Source organism: Mchenga conophoros, linkage group LG14 (assembly GCF_057382185.1).
Source record: "Mchenga conophoros isolate Kocher_MC1m ecotype Shallow Benthic linkage group LG14, M_conophoros_male_GT1.1, whole genome shotgun sequence".
In the NCBI taxonomy this organism is placed as follows: domain Eukaryota; kingdom Metazoa; phylum Chordata; class Actinopteri; order Cichliformes; family Cichlidae; genus Mchenga; species Mchenga conophoros.
Genome location: NC_140539.1, coordinates 38,886,321 through 38,913,896, shown reverse-complemented (window position 1 = coordinate 38,913,896; position 27,576 = coordinate 38,886,321). Strand labels below are relative to the sequence as shown.

The following is a 27,576-nucleotide window of genomic DNA, read 5'->3' as shown; positions in this document are numbered from 1 at the left end:
CTGTTATTGATGGACCAGCATGCAGTCTGTAACAGTGGGGCCAATACATAAGGTATACCGGGTTGAACCTTCTTTTTCCTTCACAGCCGTTTTAATTCTTCATGTCTCAGATTCCTCGACATGACAGTGTCACACAGCTGCTGCACGTCTATGACCTCCCACTCCACTACATCATAAAAAAAAAAAAAGACTACCGTATTTTCACGACCATAAGGCGCACTTAAAAGTCTTAGATTTTCTTCAAAAAGTGCGGCGCGCCCTATAGCGCGGTGCGCCCTATAGCGCGGTGCGCCCTATAGCGCGGTGCGCCCTATGTGTTGTAAGGAGGACGTAGTAGAGAACACCATGAGAACGTTAAAGGGTGAAGTGTGGGCGTTGATCGTATATACCGGGACAATCGCACATACCTGTATAAAAGAACAGGTATGTGCATTATGCAGGACATCGTTGTTTTAACAACCCTGAAAATGGCAAAGAAACACGCTTACGAAGCACAGTTTAAACTGAAGGCCATCAGCTACGCGGAGGAACATGGAAATCGAGCAGCGGCGAGAGAATTTAAGATTAACGAATCGATGGTTCGCAAATGGAGGAAGCTGGAAAACAAGCTCCGGCAGGTCAAGAAAACGCAGCTGAGTTTCCGCGGACATAAGGCGAGGTGGCCCGAGTTGGAGGAAAGACTCGAGCGGTGGATCATCGAGCAAAGAGCGAGCGGGAGAAGCGTTTCGACGGTCACCATTCGGCTAAAAGCAGTTTCACTAGCTGAAGAGATGAACATTGAACATTTCCAAGGAGGTCCGTCTTGGTGCTTTCGTTTTATGAAACGGTGCCATTTTTCCATCAGGACCGGGACTACGGTAGCGCAGCAACTTCCAGCGGATTATAAGGAAAAGCTGGCCATCTTCCGCTCCTACTGCAGCAAACACATCGCCGACAAACACATCCAGCCCAGCCACATCACTAACATGGACGAGGTCCCGCTCACTTTTGACATCCCGGTGAGTCACACTGTGGAGAAGCAGGGGACCAGCACGGTAGCGATACGCACAACGGGGTATGAAAAGTCTTCTTTTACTGTTGTGCTTGGCTGCCATGCTAATGGACAGAAACTGCCGCCTATGGTGATTTTTAAGCGAAAGACTTTGCCTAAAGAGAAGTTTCCAGCAGAAATCATCATTAAGGCAAATGAAAAGGGCTGGATGGATGAGGAAATGATGAAAGAGTGGCTGAGGGAGGTGTATGTAAGGAGACCAGGTGGTTTTTTCCACGCATCACCATCGCTCTTAATCTGTGACTCTATGCGTGCCCATCTCACAGCCGATGTGAAAAAAACTAGTGAAACAAAGGAACTGTGAGCTTGCTGTCATTCCGGGAGGCCTGACAAAGGAACTCCAACCGCTGGACATCGGTGTGAACCGCCCGTTCAAAGTAAGGCTGCGAGCGGCCTGGGAGCGATGGATGACCGATGGAGACCACAGTTTCACTAAGAGTGGAAGGCAGCGCCGGGCGAGTTACGCCACAATTTGCCAATGGATTGTAGATGCTTGGGCTAACATGGCTGCTGGCTCTGTTGTTCGAGCTTTCGCAAAAGCCGGCATCGTTTCCGAGGAGCCGCACGGCACGGAAAGTGACTCTGACGGTGAAGAAAGTGAACCTGGCATGTTTGATGGAGATTTAGCGCAGCTGTTCAATTCAGACACAGAGGATGAGGACTTCGATGGGTTTGATTGATGATAAAAACGTGAGTACCAAACTTCGTTTTGCTCCTGCTTTATTTTTAAATACGCACACTTGTATGCTTGTGTGTTGTTGATGATGACGATTACCGGCAATAGAAATGTGAGTAAGGTACCGAATTCAGGTTTGCTCCCGCTTTATTTTTAAATACGCATACGGTACTTGTATGCGCCCTATGATCCAGTGCGCCTTATGTGTGTGTTAAATACAGTAATGGCACACATAACTGAGACTGCGCCTTTTAGCACAGTGCGCCTTATGGTCGTGAAAATACGGTATTTGATTAAGATTAAGTGACTGTGGATGTCTGAGTGAACGTCACGGTCAAGAAACCAGTTTGATGATCTGAGTTTGTAACGTGGTGATTTATTCTGCAGCCACTCAGGCTGTGGAGTTTGAACGATGCTCGGCTGGTACTGAGGAGAGAAAAGTCCACCAAGGAAATAACCCCCACACCATCACACCAGCAGCCTGAACTGGTGACACAGGCACGATGGATCCATGCTTTCATGATGTTTAGCCACATTCTGACCAGGTTTGTCTTTCCGGTCTTCTGCTGCCCAGTTTTGGTGAGTCTGTGTGAGCCGTCGTCTCATTTTCCTGTTCGTAGCTGACAGGAGTGACACTCATTGTGGTCTTCTGCTGCTGTAGCCCAGCTCGAAGCGCTCTGTCCATTCTCCTCTGACCTCTGGTATCAACAAGTCATTTTCTCGCGGAGAACTCCTGCTCATAGGACATTTTCGAATTGGACCGTTTTCTGTAAACTCAGATGGTTGGTGGAAGAATCCCAGCAGATTAGCAGTTTCTGCACCGTGCCATGTTCAAAGTCACTAAAATCACATTTCTTTCCCATTCTGGTGCTCAGTCTGAACTTCAGCAGGTCTTCCTGGGCGTGGTTATATGCTCTACATCTTTAACCATAACTATTGTTGCAGTTCATTACTGCCTTTTGTAAACTGTATTTATTCTTTTTAACTGTATTGCTTATTGCACTCTAGAGGCTGGTGAGAAACAGTATTTCGTTTCAGGCTGGGCAACTCCATACAAAATGACAAACTTGTTGAGTCTACATGTGACTGGCTGATTAAATATTTACTGAAACAATAAAATATCCTTGAAATTCAAAAAGTAAGCCTTAAGTTTATTATTTAACTCTGTGCTTAAAGATGTTACTCTGAGCAGCTCTTTGTGGTTTCATTGGGATATTGTCTGAGTTAATGAGTGAAATGTACTTTATATTAATGTTAAATGTATTCTGAGTTTGTTATAACAGATTAAGGTCATTTTTAGAGTGAGAAGCGTGCACATGTACGTGAACCAATACAAGAGTTGGGATCCCTTCAGTGTGTTTTAGTGTCTGCAGACCTCCTGATTTGGGGTTTTGCATATATAAACTAAACATCAGGCTTAAAATGAATGATTTAAAAATAACAAAGTTAATCCAACTGTTGCGTTTCTTATCCAGCCAACAAACAATAAGACGTCTGATCCACTTCAGGTCAGCAGCCGACGCTCGGATGCAGGCCAGCCAACAATAGGCAGAGGAAGGGTTAACGCTGAGGTAATTATCTCATTGTGGTGTTAGTTTAATATTCCTGAAGGAATATCAGACAGTGGAGAATAAAACAGCTGGTAGAACAGGATCAGTATGCCTGACTCTGTGAAATAAAAAGACAACCATTGTTTTTCCAACTCAGCGGTCAAGCATCCATGCAGAGCAGCTTTGCTCATTTTTAGGTGCAGAATAAGAAAAAAAAAGCTAAAATAATAACTAATGTAGACGATGCACAGATATAATTACATTTTTAAGTTTTATTTAAAAAGCACCACGCACCGCCAAGGTGCTCGTTACTGTAAGGTAAATATCCTTAATGATACAAAGAGAACCCAAACAGTCAGATGATCCCTGTGGAGCAAGCACTTGGCGACAGTGGGAAGAAAAAAAAACCTTTTAACAGGAAGAAACCTCACAATCCAACTGACAAACGAAAGAGCATCCATACAGACTGATCGGTGCTAAATATTTCCCCTAAATCTGAGGGACTCGGAAAAAACTGGAACCAAAACCGGAAAATTAGCCAAAATGCATTTTTTGAAGTTTTGTCCAGTTACAGAAAAGAAAACAGACTTCAGATTGTGACTCTGTGATGTCTGTTTGAAGCCTGATGGTGTTGGTTTGGATCAAACTCGTCCACGGCTGCTAAAAGCACAGCCACAGGCATCATTAAACAACTGTTTTAATTTCACAGGGACTTAGTAACTTTCTCTTGTTGCCATATACAGCACTTTAACTCTCTCTCAGCATCTGTTGCATTCAGCCTGTCTTGGCATTATGGAGATGAGCTGGTAAAGTGTGTCTTTGCTCTGGGAAGTAGGTTAAACCAGCTCCTTCCAGCCTCCACCCAGCTCTCTAATGCACAGAGATGGCAGTTGGAGGGAGACAGAAGGAGGAGGAGGACGAAGAAAGTGGGGTGAGGGAGGGTGAAAGGGAGGTGACATAAGAGGAAGAGGGGAGAAAGGAAGCAGAAGGTTAATGAGGCCTGAGAGGGGGAGCGAGGGGAGGAGAAATCAATTTGTGCAGCAGAAGGCGAACATGGAGAGAGGACGGGGGGGGGGGGGGGTGACGCAGCACCGCCGAGCAGCTGTAGCAGAGTTTAGAAACTTAAACTTCCTGCTCACGGTTTCATCTTCTGGAAGTAGCTGGAAAGTAAAAGTTTGGGCACCAAACCTGATCAGGCAGTAGTAGTGGATTATCGATTAGTTTGGTCTGGTGGTGCAACAGAGGAGAAACTGCAAATGGTACAAAATGGAGCAGCACGAATGCTTCTTTGTTGTGCGCATAGAACAGATGTTGTTAACTGTAAACTTCATGCTTCACTTGGATTTATCTGAAATATATCCGCTCAGATTCTTTCTGTATTTTGTTTAGAAAATGCGTTTCAGTATATTTATAATTGAGCCATTTGTTAACTTTGTAATATACTGTATTATTTAATTGGTTCAGTCTGTTACTGTCTTAGAGCAGGGGTCTCAAACTCGTGGCCCACGTCACGCCTAGAAAAGAATCATCTTTATTATCCCACGGATAAGAAATCTCGGTTACAGAGCTCTTACAGCACGGGAAAATAAAATATAAAAGGAAGACACAAGGTGGTCCTATAAACATAAGCAACCAAAGTTTGTATATACAGGTAACAATGTACAGAATATGTATAGAAAAATTGAGAAAATTGTACAGAGATTTGTATGAAATGTACCGTAAACAAACAAGCTGGTGAGTAAGACGACCAAAGCATGTTAAGCTGCGTCACAGAGTCTGACAGCTGCTGTAATGACCTCCTTCCTACTGCTGAACGAGCTGCTCGGTGTTCAGTCTCATGCAGGGGTGGGAGGTGATGTCCGTGATGGATGTTAGCTTAGACAACATCCTCCCCAGCCTGCTCGATGGACCTCAGCGGACAGTCCAGGACAGAGCTGGCCCTCCTGACCAGTTTGAGTTCCCCCCGTCCCTCTCTGCCACTCCACCATGACAGCAGACCACAGCATAGAAAATCGCAGATGTAAATGTTATCAGCGTTTACCCGACACTGATAACATGATAACACACGCCAACGACAGGAGGCATCGTTGTGCATGTTTGACTGCTGCAGGTAACAAGGATCAGAAACTAAACGAGCACAGCACCCTGACCTCACCTGGAGCAGAGCACCTCTATAGAAGAACCGGTCAACTACCCATAAACTACACAGTACGGACACCTCAGCGTTTTAATTAATGAAGGAAGACAAAATGAACAAAGACTATGTTAGTTGGACGTGTTTCACTGTTAACAGTCGACTTAAGAAGCGAACGAGATGCTTTGGGATGATTTTAGTTAAACTCGCCACGCCCCGCCCTTCACAGAGGGGGCGCTGTCTCGTTTTAAAATTTACATTGTGAGATTATAATATTATCTTATGCCACGTTATGCCCCCGATTAATGATTGTGAAATTATTATGTAGGTTTAGTTTGCATTATTCTCCTGAATTAGAGAAGGTGAAACTATTACTGATCGGTATTACATCAGACTGCTGATTTATTGTGAATGAATGATATTGTTTATGATGCATTATACTGCTGAGTTATAAGAAATGCTGTTTTCAGAGTCAGGACTTTGCTTTTTCTGATAGCGGAGGAGTCAGAGCACATTCCACGGGAGCTTCACTCCTGCTGTTGTTAAAGGCAGACGAAATAGGGAGCCAAGGCCATAAGTCAGGCTCGCTAGGAGTTAGTGAATGATTTTACGACTAGGTGGGGGTCAACGGTGGCTATAAGAGTTTGAGTAATGCTCCACCATTTGGAGATCGATGCAGTCGGTGGGCAGTGTTCATCTCCCCACGAGTGTGTTCATTAAAACCATTGTTTGACCGAAGCTCTTCTGGGCCAGTGTTGTGTTTGTGCTCACCCTCAATATCTGAACCCGTAACAACATCCATCCAGAAATCAGCACTAAAGATCGTTTAACACATGAATAAAGTTATCCAACACAAGCTGAACACTTCTTTAACTGAATCTAAAACTTTAACACTTTTTATTATTAAAATGTAAAAGAAATTTAGGATTTTTTGAGCCACAGATTCAAACTGATGTGAAACATGAGATTATTCAAGAGCAAAGGTTTGTTGGTCAAAAACACCTTTAAATGTATGTTAGTGTCCTTTAAGTCAACATTTCTGTCATGTCAGGCTGACATAACACCACACACACACACACACACACACACACACACACACACACACACACACACACACACACACACACACACACCTTGATATGATGTCCCTCCACGTAACGCGTAGCGTCTCTGAAGAGACGGTACATGACGAAACCCTGAGGGTCGATGCTGTCGATCAGAGGATACGCCGTCTGCACACGAAAGGAAGCACAAAGCATGGATGCAAAGAGCTGATTTAATGTGTCGTCACGCCTCAGATTAGTAAATAAGACAGAAACACGCTCCTCTCCCCCCACGTGAGTTCAAAGTGGTACGATCCCATTAAAGAGGGCCAGCCCGTGTGGGAACAGCAGGAGAGGGAACTGTAAGCCGTCTCTATGAGCAGCTGCTGAAACGCTCACCATGCCGGTCTCTGCGGTGAAGACGACGATCTCGTAGAGCGGCGCCACCTGCTGGAACAGGTAATCGATGCCCGGACGTTTCTTAAAGCGCCAACCTGTTGCCAACTGCAGAGAGAAAGAGCAGCTGTTTAAACACATCTGGATTGAAGCGTAGGGTTTCCAGCTGCTGCTCATCATGAACAAAGTCCTGCAGCTTTTCCTGCACTTTGGTGGACGCGAGCAGTTTGCTTCCCTTTCTGAGTTTCTCTGTTTATCATAATAAAGTTCGATCACATGTTGTTAAGAATACAACACAACACAGTGTCTGCGAGACCAGAAAAGAGTCGTTAATGAAGGTTACATGAATCGTTTTGCAAAAGTATGAAGGCGTGAGGCACCGACAGCTGCAGGAAGGAGATCTGACAGCCACTGTCTGGGCACGCTCAGAGGTCGTGACCTCGTCACTCAGGCTGCTTTCAGTTAAACAGATAAAACAAGCTTTGTCCCATTATCACCTGTGTGTGTGTGTGTGTGTGTGTGTGTGTGTGTGTAACAGGAAGGAAAGCTGACACGGTCCAGCAGGTGAACGTGTTTGCCTGCTTTAACCGGCGGCAGGTGTTGGCTGCTGCGCACCTGTCAGGTAAGAGGCGTGTTTTACACGAGTGAAAAGGAGCAGACACTGAACGAGCGGACAGGTGGTGGACACGCCTCCAGCACATCCTCCACCTGTCTCTCCTGAACTGTAACCTGTTTGTTAAAGGATCATTTCAGGATTATTCAGTCTTGAGGAGTTCACTGTAGCTCTTTGTGTGTTTCAAGTTTAAGGGAACGAGGACAGGAAACAAGGACAATAAGAGGCCAAACACAAGCTCGCAGCAGCTTTCTAAAAAACAGCAGGTGAGGAGCCCTGGAAGCAGGAAGCTACGTACCACAGCTCTAACTCGGGTTTCTTTGTTGGCGACTAATGGAGTTCATCTCCTGAGACACTGTTTGGCCAAACAATTAATATCCATTCGCTTCCGTTTATGTAATTCAAGGTCACAGGGGAGGAGCCTATCCCAGCTGTCTCAGGGTGGGAGGCGGGGCACACCTTGGCCAGGTCGCAGGTCTGTCACAGGGATAACACAGCATCCATCCCGTTTTGGCTGCAGCAGGTCTCCTTTCTAGAAATCTGGCTAAATGTATTAGACCCTCCAAAACGTGACGATCCAGAGTTGCAGTCTTACACGCCTCTCTCAGCTTCTCACCTCCTGTTTTCCTCCAAAGGCCCATCAGAAAACATCATCTACAGCTACTCTCAGTACCATTGGTTTAGGTGGTCTTGACTCCAAGTCTACTTTATACAGATAAGGTGCTGGGATCAGGGGTATCTGTAACTGACAGATTATAATCTGTGGGGCTGGTTGTAAAGGATCAAATACACCACGCTGTTGCTTTGCTCCGAGTTCACACCTCTGCAGAGCTGACAGAGCACTGACAGAGCATGCTTCTTCTGCCTGCTGATTCCTCACCTTCATAACGTTCTGAAGGAAGTTGGAAAAACTTGACTAATTTAACTTTAACAGTTTTCAGTTCCGTTCAGTTTCAGTGGGATTGCTGCAGTGTTACCCTCCAGCTTCTCATTGGACCGTTTATAATCGACAAAGGCTGTAAAGCTCTCGGAGAAGCAGACGTACCGACCACTCCGGGTGCAGCAGGACGTCTGTGAGCTCCAGCACCAGCGTGTAAGGAGGCTGGTAGTACGGCTCCTTCAGAGGGTCGGGGAGCAGCTTCGGGCTCGTGGGCTCGATGATCATCTGACATCATCAACGAGAGACAAACAAAGACGAGGTCACAGAGAGCCTCTAAAAGTCCGAAACAGGTAATGCAATAGTTCAACTGGCTGCACTAAAGCTGGGTCTACACTTTAATCAGATCTTAATTGTTTGACTCTCATGAAAGTTAGTTCTGGATGTTTCCATGCACCGACGCTGACTGGACTCACCTGTCTGTAGTCCTTAAAGTATTTGTAGGTTCTTCGTAACTGTTGGATGACCGGAGGGTCTGAAAGAAAAGGGAAAAGTGCTCAGTTACATAAGTGAATTGACTGTGAGACGGAGGCTGACGGTGCAGGAGATGATCAAAGAGGAGGCGGGACTCCTCTGTTAGCTGCTTAGAGCCCATTTAAAGCCGACAGATTACCGAAAGTGAGCACAGCTGTAGTTCTAATGGCTTCTGAAAACTACAATTCCCTGAGGGGACGCAAACAGCTGATAAGATCTCAGCGAGTGCGCGTGGAGCTGGACTTCCAGCCAAGCCAAGCCGACGCTGAAGCCGCAGGTCTCCGACAGCTCGGCAAACATCACGTTCAAGTCATCTCCTCAAAAAGCAAACGACCATTGAATACGGAGGGGAAGATCTATTCTGTTGGCTGCGATTCCCTTCTACCAGTTTTGAACAAACCAGCAGTAATTTTGGGGGAAATGAGACATTTTAAGATCTTTTTATTTTCATCTTTTTCTCATTTTTATTTATCGAGGTTCCCACGGGAACCCTGGTAAATAACAGCAAAACACACAGCGTCCATGATCTTCTTCATACATTTCTGTGAGATGGCATTGAATGTGATTATTATGTATATACTTGTATTAATTTGGCAATTTTTAAATTCACTTTTAGCTTTAACAAATACTGGAGTAGCAGGAGGAGATCTGATTGGTCAGAATAAAACCCAAAGCTGAGCTGACTGGTTTTTATCAGCGTGGTGATCGGGGAGACGATGCCGAGTCTTCGTGCTAATGACTACTAAATAACAATGACTCCATTTCCCATGGGGTGGTGGGCTCATTACTGCACACCTCTATCCTTCATCTCCCTCTAAACACAAGCACTGAGAGACGCACGCTGTGTTCCCGAGGGACTCAGTCCCCCAGAGTTCATTGCAGGAAGCGAGGGAGCCATCTGCCTGATGTGATGACACGCTGAGGAGGTGGACACACACTGTGTGGAAATATGTACATGTATATATGGTTAATAATTAGAGAGGGGCGGAGCAAAGGAGAGAGTGCATGACTCCAAATTAGAAGGTCAAGCATCCATCCATCAAAACACGGACAGCAAAGATGGAGCTCAGATTCCTTATCGTGTTCCACTCAGCCTGTGAAGACGAGGTCTTCATTCCCACGGCACCGCTCTGCTTTGTGTCATTAACAAGAACAGCAGATCTTTTAAACGAGGACGGGAAGGCAAACAAAGCAAGCTTAGAGCAGGCAGTTTTCAAAATAAAAGACCCTGTGGAGACCTGGATCACTCCGCTTGAGCTCCAGCAGTGAGCCAGTCCTCATTAAAACTTTACAGCAGAAATAAAGGTGTTTACAGCCTAATTTCAGCATTCAGGTCCTGACAGCAGCAGAGAGGCTGACGTTTCCCTACAAGCCAATCACATTTATATTAGAGCTGACATCACGTGGCCCGACTGTGACCACCGTCTGAGCTCAAACACCGCAAAAACAAACCTTTACTGTCATTTAAGAACTTCAGTAATCCTGTCCTGTCTAGATCACTGTAGATTACTTTTCACTGTTTGGACCACACAGCTGGGCCGTCTCTCATATTCTTGCTTCCTTAATTGGCTTCCAGTGAAATCTGGTATTTATTTGAACATTTATAAATAATGTGCAACACCCTACATGGCTCCTGCTTATATCTCAGATCTCCTCTGATCTTATTCCTGCCTCGCCGACCATCTAATCCACCACGTCCTTTTATATCCACATTTTGAGGTTGGATCACTTTGGAAAAGACTTCCTTCTTCCATCGGAGCTTCATTTTAAACATCACGCTAGCTCAGTTTGTTCTGGTTAGATCCCCTGTACTGTTGTCTGTGTATATGTTGGTAATTCTTCAATGTTTGCTTTTATCCAAATAATAAAATACTGTAACTGTATCCAGATGGCCCCGCCCCTCCCTGAGCCTGGTTCTGTTGGAGGTTTCTTCCTGTTAAAAGGGAGTTTTTCCTTCCCACTGTCGCCAAAGTGCTGCTCATAGGGGGTCATATGATTGTTGGGTTTTTCTCTGTATGTGTTATTGTAGGGTCGACCTTACAATATAAAGACCTTGAGTTGACTGTTGTTGTGATTTGGCGCTATATAAATAAAGTTCAGTTAAAGATGTCCAGAAGTAAACAAGGAGATGACCATGCAGGGGAGACTGACCACATTTAAATCTGGTTTCTGTTTCGATGTATACTCATATACGCATGACATTTACAGACATAAAAAAAAAAAATAAAAAAAAAGACAAAATGCCAACAAATATCCAGAAATATCCACAAAATCGAGAAAAAAGTGCAGACAAAATAACCAGAAAATGAGACCAAAACACCTGCATTAAGATCCTAAGAAGCCCAGAAATAACAGAACAAAAATCAAAACCATGAAATGGCCACAAAGAGACAGACAACAAACTAAGACACACAATGACCTGAAAGGAAAGATAAAACCTCCAGTGAGGTTTTTCCTGCTCTGCATGAGCATCTGCAGAAACACGAGTGTTCAGATTATTTGTGACAACAGCTAGATTACACACGGGGGAAAGTAGTGTGTGATGTCAGAGAAGGTATGTCCATCTTTTACATACAGGCTGTGGGGTGCTAGCAAACAGATGGTGTGAGAGTAATGAAATAAAAGAGGAGCGATAATATCCTCGAGGCTGAAGAAGAGGATGTTTACGCGTGCAGGCAGCGTGGGGTGTAAAGCGTGGCTGCTGAGTAACCTGTCCCCTGGGAACCCCACCAAACACACCAGGAAAAGTGTGTGTGTGTGTGTGTGTGTGTGTGTGTGTGTGTGTGTGTGTGAGAGAGAGGGAAATCTAGGACGCCAGTGTGTGGGGATATCCTCCACAGAGGGGAGGGGGATTAATCTGGGCTTTTATCATGTTAATGGAGCAGAGGAGAGGTGATGGAGGTGGTGATGGGGGAGGAATCTGTCTTTCTGACAGTTTCTACGACTGAGAGGAAGAAGGTGGTGTTCGAGGCAACACCAGGATGTTAACCACATTTTACTGGATTACACTGGAATTTGTTTCAGTTGTCAAAATGCAGCCAAAGACACACCAAAGACTGGTTTCGCTTCCTAAACGAGAATATTTTCCCTTTCTTGACTTTTCTTTCGTTTATGAGGTGGAAACATGCAACACACTCCAAACACGGCCTATTCTACTGTTTCCAGCTCTGAAACAAGCTGTTTTAGCACCACCTTAGATGACCCTGTCTCTATGACCTCACAAAGATCCAAGAGAAGAGAAAACAATCTGAATCTGAGTGTTAAGAGCAGAGAAGCTCAGTAAGTTTTTACTGTTTCTGAAATAAAAAGGTGGGGGAGGAGGAGGTATGATGAAGGCGACAAAGAGAGGGATAGAGGAGTAAGGGGATGAAGAAAGAGTTAAAGAGGGAGGTGTGTGGAGAGATGGAGGTCTCTGGCCTTAAACAAAAGCCACAGTGAGGACGGGCATCTGCTGCACAACGCCACCTCCTCCTCTTCCTCAGATATCAATCGTTTGCTTTCTCTCCGGGTGACAAACGACGGCACGCTGTGGCCTCTTCAATGTGTTCATACGAGGCCCCCGGGCTGACTGCGAGGGGTTATTAATGCTCCGGCAGCAGGACGCAGTACGAACGTGTCAGGTTCAAACACCACGGAGGGCTCGGCGTGGACAGAAACACGGTTTTTAGGCTTTGAGCGCACAGATCCACCAACGTATGAACAGCAGACATCCAGGGGACATTTTTAGGGCTCAAAGAGCTGCCCACTCACAGTGTCACGATATGAAGCAATGTGAATATGAAGTGCATTCTGGGTAAATGTTGAAGGCTCATATCAGAGTGTGGGACAGGTGGCAGGACGTGAGATTTCCCCCTTTCCACCATCTCCAAGTCTAGTCTGTCGCTCTGAAGGTAAAACTTTGCATTGTGTGTGCGAGGCGTGTCACATGCTGGTTGCTATGGTATCCGACGCTCCTCAGCATCACAGACACAAATGCCGTCACTTGGCACGCGAACAGATTCTGCAGCCAAATGTGTCCCAGAAGTCCCATTCGCACATCCATCGCCTCACTCACCTTCTGCCGCTCCCTGAGGAGGAGGAGGAAGGTAGAATATAAAAGAGGAGTGAGGAGGATGAAAGATGTGGAGGCGCGTCTCCCTGAGGGGTGGTGAACTTTTAGGTTGCTCCCTAAGCTAATCAGGGATCATTTGCCCCTGGTTCCTAAGGTCCCGCAGGTCATGATGTGCATGAATCCACCACTCATCACCATTCTGACATTTCTTCTTCTCCTCGCTGTGAATACATTTACAGCCCCTCAGACCGCATGTGAGAACTAATGATGAAGGTCGGCTCTTCTTCAGCATCTTCAGTGTTCGTCATAACTGATGGTCTGCTGTCAGAGAGCGCCAGCAGCGATTTCTACTCCTGAAGCAAACCGGCTGCAAACACCAACGAGCAGTTTTCTCCTTACAGTCAGTATTAATTAAAACAGCAATAAAGTCCTTCTGCGTGCACAGCTAAACGTGACGCAGATCAGTTTTTGTCCGCTTCCATCTGCCGCGGGTTCGTTTCACGCGGCGACGGCGGCGCTGAAACTGAAGCCGACTGAGCTTTGAAGCCTGCAGACTTCTGTTTCACTTTGTTCTTGCTTTGGTGCATGGATGTGGATTTAGATGCATCTGTGCGGCTAATGCTGTCGTTCACTCTTGTAAAAGGTTTGAATTTTCCTGTTTGAATAAAACGGACAACTTCCAATTTAAAAGTTTAGTTATTTTTTTTCCACTATAGATAAAATATCGAATATAAATCTGACAATGATTTGTGCTTTAATCGTGCAGATTAACAGCTTTATGTAGAGACGTTAAACTCTTTTCTCATGTCTGACACACTATTCCGAGGACACGGAGGGAAAATGATTATTACCTCTACAAAACTTTCTATTCTGCACAGAAACTTGAATTAAAAGCAAAGTTTTGTGTATAAAAACAGTTTAAGAGTCAAACTGTTGGTTTAAGAGGATAAAACTGTGACGTGGGGAGCTGTCCACACTGTAAATGAGTGTGTGGTGGACAGCTGTGAGCGTCACATCAGCCCGGATCTAATCCACTCATCAATACTCAGTGTCCCTGAGCTTCAGTCCAACCTCGTCCTTCTGTTCATCAATCAATCGATCAATCCACACATCCTCCCTCTCTCCCGTCTGTCCCGACCGGTTCCAGCCTCGGCATCGCGAGCTGCCGACCGCAGATGGAGACGGACAGGCAGAGAGGGGGCGAAGGCGTCACCCACAGAGGGAGGAGCGACGGAGGTTTGCAGCCAGATGAGGACAAAGTGGACCTCAGGGAGCGATTTAGGCTGGAAAGGGAGGACTGGAGGAGAGGAGGAGGAGAGGAGGCAGATTGGACCCCCGGGAGGAAGAGATATTGACCATCTGATTATTAGGTTTAATAAGCAATCAGAATAGCTTTTTAAGAAAGAGAGCAGATCAATGTGAGGAGCAGAAAGGCCAGAAGAATGAAGATTTACTCTGTTTACATCATGTTCTTCCTCCTGCATGTAGAAATGATGCAGCTCTGGGATTCACTCTCCATTCACTTATTGAATTTACATGAGCCACACATGGAAGCCGTTCAATCTTTTATAGATATTAATCGTAAGATGAACTTTGTCATCTTTGTTTCTAAAGCTTGGAAAACACGTCAGGAGAGATTATTTCTTTATTACTTCATCTGTAAATTAAGCTGCTGCTTCAGTTTTATAAACATCTTGTGAACCTGTTTGGGCGGAGCATGTAGTTTTCTGCACGACTCAGCAATAAAATCAAACCAATAATGACTGACGTGCATGAAGAGGTGTGCAGACGAGCATCTCGGATTGAGCAGATGAGCTACATCAGCAGAGGACCACACCCTGCCCCCCCGTCAGTTATTTAAACCCTGCAGCCCGTTACTGTGACCACGCACGGCCACTTCTAAAAGCTAAAGGTGGTCCAGCCTGCTACTGGTCATCTGTACGTATGCAAACCTACTGCTGCACAGAACTGCACCTCAGCTAATGAACGCAGCTTTCCACACCTTCAGCATGCCAATGGTCTCCACATGTATTTTTAGCACTACTCCCATTATTCTGTCATCTTGTTAAGAGGCAGCGGGTTAACGGAGGCGATGAGCTGTAGTCTGTCTCGCTGGATGGAAACGTGTGCATTTGTGCTGACAGGCAGCTCAGGGGTGGGCGGGGTGAATGATGGGGCATATGGATGACTGGAGCAAACACACAGAGTGAGAACAGTTGGCACCGAGTGATCAATCATTCACACAAGCAGAGAGCGCCTCAGCTGTGAGCAGTAAACACAGTTTAAGATCAGTTTAAATGTGAGCTCGAGCTGAGAAAAAAAATAAAAGGTTTACACTCACCTTTGTCGAACTCGTCTGGAATCTGTGAGGAGGAGCAGAAAGGAGGTGGTTACAAATCTGCTCTCATCAATCACGTCTGCTCATCAGAGCTGTGAGGGCAGCGTAAACATGCAGCTCCACATCGGTCTGCTTACTTACACGTGTGCTGATACACTGCAGAAAATAATTTTTATTTTCTGTTCATGACACAGACCTCAGGTGAGACAGGTACTGATCAGCTGATTATTAGCTAACAGGATTCAAATGAGATTTACTTATAAACAAAACAGCAAAAAGCTCAATAAAGTCTGAATAAAATACAATAAAATGCATTTATTTATCGGGACAAAATAAAACAGAGGTAAAAATAAATAAAAAAACTATCAAGTATCACAGGTATAATGTATAATTACATTATATGACTTCTATGATTCATCTACAGCTTCATGACTTTTTCTGGGCGTAAAAACTACACAAAGATTTGTTTTTAAAAGTTCAATTTGAAATTGAACTTTTAAGAAGGAAAATCTTTTTAGAGACAGAAGATAAGATGATGAAGAGAGATCTGAAGTCGGATCTGTGATGAAGCCCTCCCCCTGGTGGACATGCAGAGTCACTGCAGTTACTACGCTGGACCACAGGTACGCGTCACTGACTCTGTTGGACTTTGCTCACTTTAAGACTTTAAGATTCCTACCAGCTGATGCTAGAAATGCACTTTATTATTTTAATTCGACTCTTTAATGATTTTAATGTAATTCTGATGGGCAGACCTGTGGGAAAAGGGTGGATGTGCATGAACCTCCTCTGGTGAAGCTCTTTTCTTTTTACAGAGTGGAGAAAATGGCTAATTAGAGGCGTGCAGATGCTCTCGTGCGGGGGTGAAGTGATGTCAGTGCAGAGGCGTGGAAGAGGCCGTTAAACCCTCATCGACACCTCGGTGCGACTGCAGAGCAGCCTGGGAGAGCGGGACGGGTTCCCACACTCCCCAAACTCGACGTGTCGAGGACAGAAAGTACAAAAACATCCCAGAATCTGAGCTGGCAAACGGAGACCACCAACCGGACGGGATTCATCATTTAAACGTGTCACGCTGGCAACAGAGAGCCCTCAAACACACACAACTCCACACAGACATCCAATAAAAGCAAAGCATTTCACTGCTCTAGTTTGTTTAATCAGAATCAGAATCAGAATCAGAATACTTTATTGATCCCTGGGGGAAATTATTTTTTGTTACAGTGCTCCATTTTAAACCAACATTAAGACAAGACAGACAATACGCTAACTAAGAATAGTACAATATATACATATATATACATACATACATACATAAGTCACTTATAAATAAATATTTGGAAAAGAAACATGTGTAGCTGTAGCAGCAAACAGTGTGTTAAGTGGATGCGTTGTACAGGGAGATGGCCACAGGCAGGAATGATTTCCTGTGTCGTTCAGTGGTGCTTTTCGGTAATCTCAGTCTCTCACTGAACGAGCTCCTGTGACTGACCAACATGTCATGGAGTGGGTGGGAGGTGTTATCCAACATTGTCTTTATCTTGGACAGCATCCGCCTCTCCGACACCACCTTGAGGGAGTCCAGCTCCATCCCCACAACATTGCTGGCCTTACGGATCAGTTTATTAAGTCTGTTGGCATCTGCGACCCTCAGCCTGCTCCCCCAGCATGCAACAGCATAGAGGATCGCACTGGCCACCACAGACTCATAGAAAATCCTCAGCATTTTCTGGCAGATGTTGAAGGACCTCAGTCGCCTCAAAAAATAGAGACGACTCTGGCCCTTCCTGTAAAGTGCTGTGGTGTTTTTAGCCCAGTCCAGTTTATTGTCAATGTGTACTCCAAGGTATTTATAGTCCTCCACAATGTCAACACTGACCCCCTGGATTGAAACAGGGGTCAAGTGTTTCCTGGTCTTCCTGAAGTCCACGATCAGTTCCTTGGTCTTTGCCACGTTGAGCTGCAGATGATTCTGCTCACACCACGTGACAAAGGAGTCGACCACAGCCCGGTACTCTGTCTCATCATCCCTGCTGATGCATCCAACCACCGCAGAGTCATCAGAAAACTTCTGAAGATGGCAGGTCTCTGTGCAGTGGCTGAAGTCTGTGGTGTAGAGGGTGAAGAGGAAGGGGGAGAGGACAGTCCCCTGTGGTGCCCCTGTGTTGCTAATCACCTTGTCAGACACACACCTGGCTGTGCAGGAACCTGCACGACTAGAACAGGAAGTCGTTTTCGGCGGTGGAGCTCACGTGTTCGAAACATCAGAACTATTTTTCTTTGTACAAACGTTTCATCCTTAGAAAACGGAGATCGCTCGAGGACCGTTTATCCCAGCGGTGCCTCGTTTGTTCACACACGCCGGCTCAAACTTTATGCCCACAAATCAAACGAGTGTCATCAAGTCTGGGCTCGTGGATTTTTGTTTGTTGTCATTTATGGCCAAAACCACGCTGCCCTTACACATGCACTGACCGTGTCACCCCTCCACACACAGACTACACCAGCTACGAAGTTACGTCCAGCGGCGCAGAGCTTCCCTCGCTGCAGAGCAGAATGTTGTGCTTCTGAAAAACACCAATAGCCCATAAACATCGTCCTAATGATGAGAACCTCTCATAACATTTATATCTGATATAACTGACGACCTCATGATTCCTTGAGTATGTAAAGACTTTACATTTTGTAGTTATGAGAAAGTCATTATGAAGTCAAAGGTTATCATTTCGCCTGCATGACTTACAGCGTGCCAAACCCTGTAACAGGCCAACAGCTTGTTCTTCAGGGACACCGGGAGCTGTTCCTGGAAGAAGCCTCGGTGCTCACCACTTCTCCCAAAGCTGTCTGAGAGCTCCAACAGGCGGCTGTTTGCTGCTCTTAATTCATTTGTGCTTCATTGGATTTTTACCCCGACGGCCGCCGAGCCGACCGTAACGTGTAAATCTGTTCACAGTGTGTCGTCTGAAGGGTTTCTCCTCCTGACAGCCGGGTCGTGTGACCTCACGAGGGGGGCGGGCTAGCAGGAAGGCGTGAGAAGTGTGCCTCGGCTTTGAAGCGGTCCGGCCCGCCTGCTGGCTCGACAGGATACAGCCGGAGGCTTTAATGTGAGAGAGCGGTCCTTACGGCGCAGCACGGAAAAGAGGCCGGCCTGCGGTTCCCGTGTCCTCGCGGCGCTGATTTTAGAACATTTACATCATACTGACCACAGTGTTAAATAACAGCAGAGGGTTCCCACAGGTCCGCTCACGTGTGAGACCTTGCATGCAGACAAACCACAAGGACGTCCACAAAAACCCTAAAAACAAACCTGTGCGTGTCAGCGTGAGCCGCGGTCAGCAGCAGGTTTCCCCATGCTGCTTAAACAGCCAACGCTCTGGTTTAAGAGTATTTTAGATGCACTTTCACAGATTTACTCTCACAAATATTCTCACACATTAACGGGGCCTCCATGTTACTCCTGCCATGTGCACTAACGCCCCCGAGCACCACCAGGGCGCTTTGTGCTGGGTTTCATGGTAAAGTTGGGCGATATCTAAAATTTTCCAGCAGATATTCATCAGTCCAATAAATGATGATAGGCGATATATTCGCGCAGGTGACTTTTTGATGGGCGGAGCAATGTTTGAATGGTTGAAAATTAACCCTGTCATGCATCAATCATGACAACCTCAATCAGGACTTTTTTCTTACGTATTTTTTTATTCATCTTTAGGCATGAAAAAAAGATTTTTGAACTTCTAAGAGGTTAGAGAAATTTACATTTTAATTTAAATAAGAATCTTTTTGTGCACCAACACTGGCTGTCCACTGTAGTGACCACCATGAAAGGGTTAAATGGACAGCTCAGGTGGACACAGTGCACGCTGGCTGTATCTAAATATCTGTCAAAGGAAATGATGTCGCATCATACTGTGGAAAAGGATCATCCGTTGGATTGCTGAAAACGTTTGGCGAACATGTGCTTCCAGGACGGAAATATTTAATAACATAAACAGCCCTGTTGCTCGTTTCACCACCGACCGCTTCTCTCAGCTTCAACCAGCATTATTGGCAACGACCGGTGAAAGGCTCAGCCGATCGGCAATAAATTCCAACCTGAACGTCCATCCCAAAGTTTTAATCGTTTCCTTTTGACAGTCCGGTCGGTTTCAGCAGACGAAGATACTGATGACGCCCCTCAGCCTCCTCACAGACACTGCTCACTCAAAAGTCCTCGGTGACTTTCTTCTCGAGTTACAGCATTCACAAGATTTTCAGAACACTTGACCTTTGACCTCGACATCACTGAGATTCAAACCTGTCTGAGATTTTCAGTAGATATCCCCCCACACCTTCAGTATTAATTTCACTCTCCTACGTCGCCTACCAAACTTGTGTCCATGCTGCCCGCCCACGGCGCGGGGTGACGACAACACCTCACAGCAGCAGGTAAAAACGTCTAAACAGCGAAGTGATCGTTTCATTTCATTACGTTTGTAGAAATGTGACATCGAGACGAATCACACCTGTGGTTTCAAACAGCAGGGAGATCAAACTTAAAACTGTGGAAAATAATTAAAACTTTATGACTAAAGAGCAGCTGACACACACACACACACACACACACACACACACACACACACACACACACACACACACACACACACACACACACACACACACACACACACACACACACACAGACACACACACACACACACTCTCTCTCTTTCTGGGAAGTGTTTCCTGCATAAACACCTCTCCGAGCGCCGGCACACGCCGCCGTTAAATGCCCTGAAGATGACAGTTTGAGGATGAGGAGTTGGTAAGTGTTAGCGCAGACACACTGCAGAAGACGGGCGTCACGGCGACATGAGAAGTGTGCCGTCTGATTGGAGCTCCTGACAGGAAGTCAGGTGAGATAAGTGTGCCCTTTGAAGAGAGAAATCCTCTCGTGCCGGGACAAAGCGAGCTCATCCTTCCCACATCCACACCTCAAACTGAAACTATCCTACCTGAGCAGACGGTCGATTCACTTCCTGTCAGTTAAAGCTTGCACGGTCAGGCAGATCAGATTCTGAATTACTAAATGTACGATTTCTAATACAGTAAAATACATAATCAGGGTAAAAGAATGAAACACACCAGTTTCCTCCCTTCCAGTTTGGATCGTAGCTGATCCTGAGGTGGATGATTCACACGGAGATAAAGCACGACGCCTGTGCTTCAGGTGTCCATCACTCTCTGCACCGAGCTGTCTCAGACGTCCCGAGGTAGACGACCCAGCTTTGCACCAGAACACCCCCCCCCCCCCCCCCCATCTGTTTGCTTTTCATTTAAATTCAGCTCGAGCACATCTGTCTGTAAAAGGACACTTTAGAAAGCTGTAAGTGTGCAGTAATGAAGTGCAGAGCAAGTTTATGAGTCAACTGAAGACAAACGACTGAAGTTACTGCAGGCTTCAGTCTGGGGTCCTTTTCTCCGACGCTGATGTCCGCGGCCGGCTCTTCTGTTCCCGAGCTTCAAATACACACCGAGCAAACGACACGCTCACCTCTTTGTCACCAACAAAAGGATCCTAATGAGACTGAAGTGTGCCCTTTGAAGTGGCCATTAACGCCTCCAACAAAGATCCTGTCCCCAAAGACCAGCATCAAAGGAAACCGCAAAGCTCAAGCCAACCCCCCCACCCCCTCTAATCTGACAGCTTGATCCAAGTCTTCAGCTGTTATTACTTTCAAAATCACCATCAGCTCAGATCTGTCTCACACAGACACTGCTGATGTCTCCAGATGCTAATAAACATAATAAACTGAACCACTGAACGACACAGGAAATCATTCCTGCCTGTGGCCATCTCCCTGTACAACGCATCCACTTAACACACTGTTTGCTGCTACAACTACACATGTTTCTTTTCCAACTATTTATTTATAAGTGACTTATGTATGTATGTATGTATGTATGTATGTATGTATATATATGTATATATTGTACTATTCTTAGTTAGCGTATTGTCTGTCTTGTCTTAATGTTGGTTTAAAATGGAGCACTGTAACAAAAAATAATTTCCCCCAGGGATCAATAAAGTATTCTGATTCTGATTCTGAACATCTGTTTCCATCAGTAAACACTGCCCTGTATCAGTTCACCACAGAAACACATCTGGCTTGCCTTTCAGCTGGTTAGCAGCAACTGAGCTGAGCAAAGTAAGAGCGAGGGGACGATCTTATTACCGGAACAAAGCAAAGCTTCTGCACTGGAAAGGCTGGTTATCTGAACACAAACATGTATAATCTGAAGGCGAGGGCTGGAGCTGCGCATGTTTAAAACGCTGATGCTGCTCTCACAGCCTGCTGAACATCTGGATCACCGTCTGGCTGGAAGTGCAGGTCGTTGTCCTGCTCAATCCTGTTACAGTATGAAAGCGGACAAAAGGTGAGATAAGTGTGCTGCTTCCTCTCCCACAGCGACACCTCTCACCCCTCCATCACGCAGCGAGCTGTTAAGTGTGCTCCTCACGCGACAGATGCCTGATTTGAATCTGAACAGGTGACTTCACAATCAAACACAGTCGCCTTAAAGCATGAGCACGACCACATGTGTGTGTGTGTGTGTGTGTGTGTGTGTGTGTGAGACAGCAAAACTTACCGTGTTTCCTTGTTCATCCACCGAATTTGTGCCTAAAAAAGAAGAAAAATAAAACAGTTTATTGCCTCCCTCCATTCTCTTCCACTTATCCTGGACAGGTCACCAGTCTGTCACAGGGCTAACACGCAGACAACCATTCACACCTATGGGCACTTTAGAGCAGGGGTCCCCAATCCCAGTCCACAAGGGCCGGTGTCCCTGCAGGTTTTAGACGTGTCCTTGATCCATCACAGCTGATTTAAACGGCTAAACGACCTCCTCAACATGTCCTGAAGTTCTCCAGAGGCCTGGTAATGAACTAATCATGTGATTCAGGTGTGCTGACCCAGGGTGAGATCTAAAACCTGCAGGACACCGGCCCTTGTGGACTGGGATTGGGGACCCCTGCTTTAGAGTTACCAGTTAACCTGTCCCCACTAACTGCATGTGTTTGGACTGTGGGAGGAAGCCGGAGTACCTGGAGAGAACCCACAGTGTATCACCTGTTCAGGTTATTTACTAGATTTGAGGCAGGTGACACGCACACTTCACAATAATGCTTGAACCTTCCAGCAGAAATATTAGCAAACACAGAGAAATCAATATTTGAAAACACGCGTGAGTAAACAGACATCACTGGTTGTGGTCGAGCAAAAACATTTTCCCATGTTTTAAAAATAAATGAGAGACGAAAAAAACAACCAAACCATCCAATAACCAACAAGCACCAACAGCAACATCTCATCTCCTCCCAGGATGTTCGCTTGTTAGAAATGGTTAAACCACTACACCGTGCAGTCGCTGTTACACACATTTAAAAGCTTCATTTATTACATTTCCAGGTAGGTGCCCTGCAGGTTAAAGGTCAGGTTACAGATCTATTTATACTCATCAGAAGCGAGCAGCTGTGGTTTGGGCTCTCTGATTTCTGTAAGCCTGAAAAGATGAAACTCAGCGGTATCAGTGTTTCCTGTTTCAGCTGCGTCTTCTCCTTTGTCTGCACCGACACCGAGGTCGTTTCTGAGTCAAGACTGCAGTGAGGCCTGGGCCCTCAGGTGCTAGCACACCGTCAGAGGCTGTGGTGGCTTCACGTGCTGCTGGTAATATCACACAGCGCCACCTCAGCCCCGACACAGGAAGAGAACAAGTCAGAAGCAGAAGTTTTCAAACTGTCTCCCGCCGTATCTCTGAGCTTCTGTACCGACACGTCGTTACAGTCGTGGCTTCAGCACAGTGCTAACCTGCACACTGCACCAGGTTAACACAACCAGAAAAATGACTTGCACGAGCAGCTGGAGGAGGTGCAGGTGTTAAAGTGCTGTAATGGGCTGTGATGGCATCACACACAGCACTAACTATGATGCTGATTATTATTATTAACTCAGCAGCTCTTACACGAGTCTGATCACTGTAATAACCTCCTTTCAACGAACCAATCACAGTCTTTACATATTTATGTTCATTTAAACCTTTGGTGCAGCCGCCCTGAGCCGAAAGCTACAAAGCACAAAGAAACACAGGAGAAACAGCAGGTTATAATCCTGAACATCTCCAGGTATGAGCCACAGAAAAGATGTACCATAAAATCTCTTCTGTCATTCTCACAGTGCAGCACAAATATTTCACAACTAAAGGAGAAAGTCAAAGTGGAAAAGGTGGAAAATCTCCAGGAGGAACGAACTTCAAAAGGATCCAAAATACGATCGAAAGCGTGGAATTAAAGACATAAAATCCCATTCCTGTGAAGACCGAGGTCACAGAGTCTGCCACGGTCTTCAAAACACGCAGACAAAAAGCAAATCAAAAATCTCCAATAACTTCATGAACGACTTGTTTCTGAAGAGGACGACTCCCCAAAGAAATCCTTCATCCTGTCCTCACCCGAGTCCGACTCCACAAATCAAAGATTACATTTCCATCCTCTCCTCCTCCTTAAACGGATCACTCTGGGTCCATTTTTCTACTCGCCAAACCTGTCAACAACACCCTTCACCATCCTCAGTCTGACTCTCCTCTGAAGGACAGGCTGCTAGCTCCACCCACCTGTCCCTGCAATCAGGGAGCCAAGTGTGAAAACACCAATCACACCCACCTTTCCATCAGAGGAAGTTCAGAGGCCCAGCGCGGCCAGAAATACAGATTATACCTGTTCTTTTGTTCTTTTGAAGATGGCTCAAAGAATAAAGCTGCATCTCCTGTTTGAAACGCCTTAAACTGACGTGTTTAAACCCAGCAGCAGAACCAAACATCTGATCCATGTTTCATCCGTGACCAACAACCACGTGCTGGGTTCATGTTTTCAAACAGGGGTATGTATAAAAGCGCCCGGCCGAAAAGCCCACGGTGATCTTTCCAGGAGTTTAATATTACTGACCCCCAGGGTAGCTGTGGCACATTTATTCCAACAAAACCCTCATTAAATTCTAAAGAGAAAAATACAGAGCTGCCCTGCATGCATAAACCCTCACAGCACACTCGCATGAAGGAAACAATAAAAACCCTCTCTTCCTTTGAAAATGCCACACCACACTAGACTCTGTCAACTATTAGTTTAAAAAAACGCTCCTCAAACCTTTTCAAGAATTTCTGTTTGTCCTCAAACAAATCTCTTCTTTTCTTTACATGGAAGGTTTGACATGATCAATCTGATCCAGTGGGAAACATCTGGATTACAGGCTTATTCTTGACTTTATTCCAGGGGTGGGGAACTCCAGGCCTCGAGGGTTAGTGTCCTGCAGGTTTTAGATGTGTCCTTGATCCATCACAGCTGACTGAAATGGCTAAATGACCTCCTCAACATGTCGTAACGTTCTCCAGAGGCCGGGTAATGAACTAATCATGTGATTCAAGTGTGTTGACCCAGAGGGTCCTGCAGATCTAAAACCTGCAGGACGCCGGCCCTCGAGGCCTGGAGTTTCCCACCCCTGATCTAACACATTTAAACTCTGCAGCTGTTGAATGTTTGTCAAGTTTCTGGATAGAAACCAGGTAGAAACAGCTTTGTGTCTACTGAAATTTATTTTCAGCTCCTTTGTCACATCACCCCTACAGAAAGAGGTTGAACTGGATTTGAACATAGAGACGTGCTGCTGAGCAAGCTGATTGGCTGACAGTGACCGTGTTTCCACCTGTGAAGCAAACCGGCTGAAACTGACTAAGTGAGGACGCCGTTTCAGGAGAGGCAGCAAAGTCTCTCGCTCTGAGTGCACAGGACGAAGCTTAAAGACTCACCGAATATATAAACGATGGCGACCGCGCCGCCGACTCCCATGAATCCGGCCAACCGTAGCACCATCTTCTTGGCGTAGGCCGTGTTCTCCTTCTGCTTCCTGTCCTCTGCCTTCTCGCCCTCCCTCTCGCCCTCCCCTCCCTCTGGAGGAGGCTGACCCTTAAACAAAAACAAGCGTTTCTGTTTGACTATGAACTAGCATTAATGAAATGTGCAGCACTGATGCGCTCACCTTCAGTCTGAACTGAGAGGAAAGCGTTAGAGACGTCAGCTTCATTCAGTTTAACACAAGGAAACGTTTTTGTGTCTCTTTTAAACAAACAAGCAAAAAAAAAAAAAAAAAAAAAACTTTATTCCCAAAAACAGAATTTACAGAAACAATAAAAACTGACAGGAGGGGGTTTGGTGTGTATGCTGGCACAGTCGACAGAGTGTGGAGGAGAGCCGTGCAGGGCAGTAGAGGAGTGCTGCATGAGTGCTGCATAACAGCCTCCATCGTGCTCCTCGTGCATGTTTCTGAGCAGACTGTCAGAATCAGACCGCGTGCAGCAGGGCCCGTGCTCACAGCACAGTGCAGCAGAGGACAACAACCAACAGTCCAGCTCTGGTGGATGAGAGCAGGTTCACACTGAGCACAGGAGACAGATGAGAGTCTGGAGACGAACGTTATGATACCTTCAGGCTCATCCAAGCATGACTGGTTTAGCTGGATAAAGTCCTCAAACCCAGTCTGAGACCTGATGCTGCTGCAGTAGGCCCTTGTGTAGCCGCACTGTGTAGTCAGTGTCTGAAAGATGACGACTCTCATGCTCCCCAGACTTGAACCCAAGGAGAACCTCAGGGAGGTTCATGCACCTGATGCTGCCAAACAGAACTGCAGACTGCAGCACGCACAGATGCACTGGTCCAAGTCTGGGAGGAGATCACCCTCAAAACACCGTCCATCATCTCATCAGGAGCATGCCAAACTAACTGAAAAGGCATGGATGTGTGAATGTGTGCAAATGTTATACAGCATTTAAAACAACACAGACTGACAGAAACCAACATGGTCTCATGGAAGGCTGTTGATTTCCTTCATGTCCAATTAAATTCATGGATTTTAACAGATTTCAGCACTTTCTGTATCTGCTGCTGGGAAGAAGTGGAGTGGCAATTATTTAGTCTTTAACTAAAACCCTTATTACAGTTCGTCTGTAGATGTCACACTTTTATGTTTGGAGTCTGTGGGAAACACACTGTTAGGAGTCACGTGGTGGGTGGCTTCCTCCATGACCAGACACCACACTGAGCTGCACGGGGAGGAGGGTGGGGGTCTGCTCTGACCTTCAGAGCGAAACAAACCTCGGCTGTTAATGCGATTTATCCCGCAGATAAAATCAAGCTGTGGCACTGACAAACACACACACAGCTGCGGGTGAAGGGCAGGTAACCACAGCAGTGCCAGCTGCACTCACTGCCACACAGTTAGGGTTAACCCTAACCCTAGGGTTACTGTTCAGAGGAACACACATTGTGAGGATACTCACGTGAGCCGGGCTCAGGTAAGCTGTGTTGCTACAGCCAGACTAGATAAACGCATGCTAACATTAGCATGCTAGCTAGTTAATGCCAGGTTCATTCATTCAGCAGACAGCTGAGCCCGCGTGGGGTGGTGCTGTCATAACGTCACATTTCTGAAGATCACGTGTGTCGCGACAAACACCACAAAACACACAGTTTAGTCCGTCTGGGCCCGCGTGGGTGAGGAAAATAACTTTATGTAAGCTAGCTGTCAGTCTGAGCTAAGGTTGGAAATGTTCGTTCATGAGTTGATTTACATCACCAGGGCAGCTCGTGATGGCGGGGTTTCACGGTCGGACCTACTACTTAATACAGTTACCCCCGTCGACGCCACTGAGTGCTGTTAAGGTTGAAAAATGAAGCGCACCTGAGTCGGCTGCTGTTGCTGCTGGAGTCTCTCCTGGAGGATCGCCTGAGCTAACCCGCCCGTCGCACTGCCCGCTGCGGCCGGCGGCTTGTCCGTGGACAGTGTCCGGATGACGTCCACCATGGCTGGGGCGGAGGCACCCGCCGCCGCGCTCCTGAGCCGGAGGAGGCCCCGGCTCGCCCGCAGACACATGGGGAGCACACACACAGCCGACATGTTGGAAAGTAGCACTACAGCTAACGCAAATGACGCGAGTAAGAAGGACAAAAGCACCCGATTGGCCGAGGCCCTGTGAGGGGCAGGCAGACGCCCCAATCAGAGGAGTGGAAAGCCACGTGGGGCGCTAGGATGGAGGGCCTTTTAGGATTGGCACCAATCAGAAGAAAGAGTGAGTCTGACCTTCGATTGCGACATTAACCCTCATATTCTCATCAAATATTACTAACACGTTTTACCACCAAGAGATATTTGCCTCAAGGAAATGGTTTGCATATGGCTGATGAGCAAGTGTTTGTGTCAGGCACTTTGTTTATTTATTGAATACA

The 27,576-nt window shown here is 46.2% G+C and overlaps 1 protein-coding gene across 1 annotated transcript in view; it reads right to left on the bottom strand.

Annotated features, from left to right (window-relative positions):
* The window catches only part of timm50 (translocase of inner mitochondrial membrane 50 homolog (S. cerevisiae)), a 34,814-nt gene extending 7,567 nt beyond the window's left edge, over positions 1–27,247 (bottom strand). The window contains exons 1-8 of the mRNA XM_085244446.1: positions 27,032–27,247; positions 25,104–25,260; positions 21,894–21,925; positions 15,267–15,288; positions 8,817–8,875; positions 8,509–8,628; positions 6,854–6,958; positions 6,545–6,643 (exon numbers count right to left, since the gene is read on the bottom strand). Of these exons, the coding sequence (XP_085100572.1) occupies positions 6,545–6,643; positions 6,854–6,958; positions 8,509–8,628; positions 8,817–8,875; positions 15,267–15,288; positions 21,894–21,925; positions 25,104–25,260; positions 27,032–27,247 (810 nt within the window). The remainder of the gene's footprint in view (positions 1–6,544; positions 6,644–6,853; positions 6,959–8,508; positions 8,629–8,816; positions 8,876–15,266; positions 15,289–21,893; positions 21,926–25,103; positions 25,261–27,031) is intronic.
* Between the last annotated feature and the right edge of the window lie 329 nt (positions 27,248–27,576).